This window comes from Coregonus lavaretus, assembly GCF_964263955.1.
Source record: "Coregonus lavaretus genome assembly, contig: HAP1_SCAFFOLD_2116, whole genome shotgun sequence".
Lineage (NCBI taxonomy): Eukaryota > Metazoa > Chordata > Actinopteri > Salmoniformes > Salmonidae > Coregonus > Coregonus lavaretus.
In genome coordinates, this window is record NW_028162725.1 from 17,487 (window position 1) to 22,500 (window position 5,014).

General features: G+C 55.3%; 2 protein-coding genes across 2 annotated transcripts in view; both read right to left on the reverse strand.

Annotated features, from left to right (window-relative positions):
• Positions 1-3,291: 3,291 nt before the first annotated feature.
• On the reverse strand, positions 3,292-3,678 carry LOC311118967 (histone H2A; the record flags this gene model as incomplete). Its single annotated transcript, XM_084193714.1, has 1 exon — positions 3,292-3,678. The coding sequence occupies one exon, from the start codon at positions 3,676-3,678 to the stop codon at positions 3,292-3,294; it is 387 nt and encodes a 128-aa protein (XP_084049840.1).
• Positions 3,679-4,497: 819 nt separating this feature from the next.
• LOC311118969 (histone H1-like) overlaps positions 4,498-5,014 on the reverse strand; it is a gene marked incomplete at both ends in the record, with an annotated part of 624 nt that continues 107 nt past the window's right edge. Inside the window, one exon of the mRNA XM_084193716.1 lies at positions 4,498-5,014. This exon is cut by the window's right edge and continues 107 nt beyond it. Coding sequence (XP_084049842.1) covers positions 4,498-5,014 — 517 coding nt within the window.

Below are 5,014 nucleotides of genomic sequence, written 5' to 3' on the forward strand. Positions count from 1 at the left end.
GAGCTCCTAGGAGTCTGTAGTAAGAGATCCTTATTAGGTGAGCTAAGGCTGCGCCTTGCTACCTCTTCCCTTTTCCTCTCCTGAGCGCGCTCAGCAACGCACTCTAGGTGGGTTGAGCTACACTCAGGATGGTGGGGGAATACCATAGAACGTGAAGTGTTCTGTACCTTATGGAATAAATGTCTTTCATTGACAATGTCAGTGAGACTCCGCTCTTTATTCACATAAAACAAAACGCCCTCCACGCCCTGAACAGTGGGGTGGGGGGGAACAGTAGGCTCTTGAGCGTCGTACGCAGGGCCATCTCCCGTTCTCGCCCCCTCGCCTCGTCACAAGTGCCGTCTCTTCTGGGATGCCTTTCGGTGCTGCCAGGCCGGCTTTGTGACAACCTCTCCGGTCGGCGGAACCGCTGCTGCCACCGCTGCTGCTGGAGGGGCCGAACCCGCTCTCTTGCCGCCTTCGGTGGGCGCCTGTCGCCTGGCCCGTCGCCTCCCTGCTCTGCTGGGGGCGTTTGAGGTGGACGGAACTGTCGGGGCTCTGCTGGCTTTCATCGCCAGCGGCAGATGCTTAGCCAGATGCCTCCTCTCCTCGTCCAGCTTGGCGATTCGTTCCGTGGCGTCTTTCACAGCGAGGCCAAATAGCCCTTCGCTGGAGACGGGGGCGTTGAGCAATGAAGCTCTATCAGTCTCCTTCATAGCTGTCATAGACAGACAGAGGTGTCTCTCCATGACCACCGAAGTGGCCATGGTCCTGCCCGCACAGATGGCTACCGCCTGTGTCAGGTGGAGAATGGCTCCAGAAATCCTGGAGGCTTCCTCCACCTCCTCACTGGTCAACTCAGACCTTCCTGTCGTAAGACGGGATAGGGAGGCCGCGAGGATGGCGATGTTGTTTGCCGCCGCTACGCTCTGGGCTCCCAGCGTGAAGGATTTCTCAGCCAAAGTGGCTGTGAACCTATCCTTCTGCGCCGGCAGAGTGGCCTTCTTGGAGGCGGCCCAGGGACTCGAACCCGGCACTAAGAACGCCGTCATGGCGCCTTCGAGCCTGGGGATTCCCCTAGCTGCCCACTCGTATCCGTTCACTCTGGTGAATGGGGTGTACGCCCTGGCCGGCGAACGCGCCGCCAGGGGTGTCCCCCACGAGCCCTCGACATATTTACCAAGGGAGGGCAAGGCTGGAGCCATTGGCTCAGCTGCTCTCCTTGGTTTAGAGTAAGGGCCGCCCTCCATCAGATCCACCTCCATAGGGAGGGGAGCTGGGGGCAGCGCAATCTCCAGTCGCTTGGTCGCCTTCTCAATGAGTTCCGGAAAGTCGGAACGCAGAGAGGCTGCTGCGAAGGACAGGGCTTCTGACCTAACAGAGCCCATGTCATCATCGCACAAGGATCCCTCAGACCTCACGCTCTCTGATAGAGAGGGGGTCTTGAAGGCAGGTGCCAGAGTATGGGATTGTCCCACTGGAACATCCCTCTCGGCGCCCTCCTTGTCATCCTCTGATTCTGCACTGTCCCCAGATATCTCCGAAGCGGAGGCGAGTGTGGACAGGGCATCATCCAGAGGGACGTCCTCTCTAAAAAACGCCCAGCGCTGCTTCCTCTCCTTCACAGGAAGGAGGGCGCAGGAGGCGCAATTAGGAGGGATGTCGAGACCATCCTTGGCGTGCTGCGGTCCCAAGCACACGAAACATAGGTCGTGGGGGTCCGCAACGGCCATGGAAGTACATCGACAGAGGGCCCTGAAAAGGGCCTTTGGGGGTGGATATGTTGGTGCGCTCATTTAGGAAGACGTTGATGGCTGGATATCAACGTCGAGATCTTCCTGAGTCTTCTAGGCTTCTTCTCTAGTCCAGTCGCTGAAGATAATGGGAGGCAGATTGAGGGAACGGAGTTCCTTATATAGGGACACTTGTACTCCTATTGGCTGTAGGTGTGTGCATAAATTTGCTTCAGGCTGTTCTGCCCTAGGGCAGAGGGTAAACCACTAGGAGCATAGCTCCCCTATGGGGCGGAGCTCCACGATATAGAACTAATAGTGTCAATTATTCATCTGAACACAATTCTTGTTACTATTCGGCCTATATTATCACTCGTTTCTTTTTCCCCTCCTTTGTAAAGCATTTTACTGTGTTACTATATAGTTCAAAGGAAGTGGATGATGCCAGATGGTTGTGTATATACACACACAAACATTGAAGCTAGACTTCAGGCAACTAAAAAGGTGCAATACGTAGCTTTTAGACGTGTTAGTGAACAACATACATGGTGGCTAATGTAGAGGTGCGTGTATACATGGAACAATTGTGCCTTTTTGATGGAAATATGGAGGTGGCTCTTAAAAGAGCCTTTGGGGGATATTCGACTTAAAAGAGCCTTTGGGGGATATTCGAGTTCAGGTCATCCTCATTTATGCGCGCTCTCCGCGAATACGGCGGGCCAGCTGGATGTCCTTGGGCATGATGGTCACCCGCTTGGCGTGGATGGCGCACAGGTTGGTGTCCTCGAACAGGCCGACCAGGTAAGCCTCGCTAGCCTCCTGTAGGGCCATCACGGCGGAGCTCTGGAAGCGCAGGTCGGTCTTGAAGTCCTGGGCGATTTCTCGCACCAGGCGCTGGAAGGGCAGCTTGCGGATGAGTAGCTCAGTGGACTTCTGGTAACGACGGATCTCTCTCAGAGCCACGGTGCCGGGCCTGTAACGGTGAGGCTTCTTCACACCGCCGGTGGCCGGGGCACTCTTGCGAGCAGCCTTAGTGGCGAGCTGCTTCCTGGGGGCTTTGCCACCGGTGGATTTGCGAGCGGTTTGCTTGGTTCTGGCCATGGCGCTGCTCTGACAGTCGGGAGTATAGCCTCGAAATGCCTATGTGAAGTTTATAAAGCCGGCAGTGGCGCCTGCTGATTGGACACCATCTCCCCACCACCCCGATTGGCCCGTTTCGCAGGCCTCCTCCGTTGGCCATTGGACGGGAGGCCCGGCCTCTCCAAAACTCAAACTCCCGGTGCGCGCGCAATAGGACGCCGCCGGCCCTTTACGCGCAATAATAGTCGCCAAAGTCAAGAGTGACAGCTTATAGGCACGTATCATCTAATGCTAGCCTGCTATGGCAAATGAGGCCAAGTAGGTGTTGTTGTTCATGCAAGGCCTCATGTGGGCACAGAATGTCGAAATAGTTGTGTATACACCCACTCAATGTATTGCGGTCATAGAAAGGTACTTTGCGCTTTTGGAGAGCTAGGTGGTTGGCTCTTAAAAGAGCCTTTGGGGGTTGAGTAGTCAAGTTGAAGTCGCAGTAGCGAATTTACTTGGCTTTGACTGCCTTCTCGGTCTTCTTGGGGAGTAGGACTGCCTGGATGTTGGGCAGCACACCACCCTGAGCGATGGTCACACCGCCGAGCAGTTTGTTCAGCTCCTCGTCGTTACGGACGGCCAGTTGCAGGTGACGGGGGATGATACGAGTCTTCTTGTTGTCACGGGCAGCGTTGCCGGCCAACTCCAGGATCTCAGCAGTCAGGTACTCGAGTACGGCGGCCAGGTAGACTGGTGCGCCAGCGCCCACACGCTCGGCGTAGTTGCCTTTGCGCAGCAGCCTGTGCACACGGCCCACGGGGAACTGGAGGCCAGCACGGGATGAACGGGTCTTTGCCTTCGCCCTGGCCTTGCCTCCGGTTTTGCCTCTTCCGCTCATATTGGTAGCTTGAGAAAGTCACAGAAAGTCTGAATGAGCCGCTCGCCACTTCGAGAGCCGTACATATACCTCGCCACAAGAGGCAACGATTGGCCACCGGGCCGGTGTGGCCTTATCCAATTGGAGCGAGGGACAGACAGATGGACAGACAGACAGCCCTAAGCCGGTTCCCACCCACAGGCAGCGAGTGAGAGGCTACTTTGTTTCCCTCCGACTTTGTTACTTTGTGTCATTTCGCGTGAGCGCCAAAATGTCCGAAATGACATCCACACATTATTTCTCTCCAAATGGGAAACAAACAGCTGGTGAGGGTGCACTCTTGAGTTTGAAATCGAAGCCACTATAGTATTGTTATTGTTATTACATGGCACTTGTAACACATCACAGCAGCCTGCCTCTGAACGGGAATAGCCCAGTGGCTCATATATAAAAATGGCTGTTGAGGGTGCACTCGTGAGTTTCAATTCGAAGCCACTATAGTATTGTTATTGTTATTACATGGCACTTGTAACACATCACAGCAGCCTGCCTCTGAACGGGAATAGCCCAGTGGCTCATATATAAAAATGGCTGGTGAGGGTGCACTCGTGAGGTCGAATTTCTGAGCCATTTTGGCCCTCTATTATATGCCTCTCCCTTCGCACACACCCAGAGTGGGACAATGTTGTGTGCGTAAAAGTAGCCTAGTGTGCGTAATTTCTTTTCCACGACAGGTAGTACATGGAAATCAATGCGCTTTCTATGGAAAGAGGTGGGTGGCTCTTAAAAGAGCCTTTTGTGGTACAACATGTATCGAGTAGAACACTGTTTGTAATAGGTTTACTTCTTCTTGGGGGCTGCCTTCTTGGCCTTGGCTGCCTTGGGCTTGGCGGCTTTGGGCTTGGCTGCCTTTGTAGCCTTCTTGGGGCTCTTGGCTGCCTTCTTGGCCGCTGCGGCGGGCTTCTTCACCTTCTTGGGGCTCTTGGCGGCCTTTTTGGGTGTAGCGGGCTTCTTGGCCTTCTTGGGGGACTTCTTTGCGGCGACGGCCTTCTTGGCTGCTACCTTCTTGGGCTTCTTCGCCGCGGCGGGCTTCTTGGCGGCCACCTTCTTTACTTTGGGGACTGCGGCTTTCTTGGCGGGCTTCTTCGCCTCGACGGCTTTCTTGTTGAGCTTGAAGGAGCCGGATGCACCGGTGCCCTTGGTCTGGACCAGGGTACCCTTGGTGACGAGGCTCTTGACTGCGATCTTGACGCGGGAGTTGTTCTTCTCCACGTCGTAGCCGCCTGCCGCCAGCGTCTTCTTGAGTGCGGCCAGGGACACGCCGCTCCTCTCCTTGGAAGCGGTCACAGCCTTGACG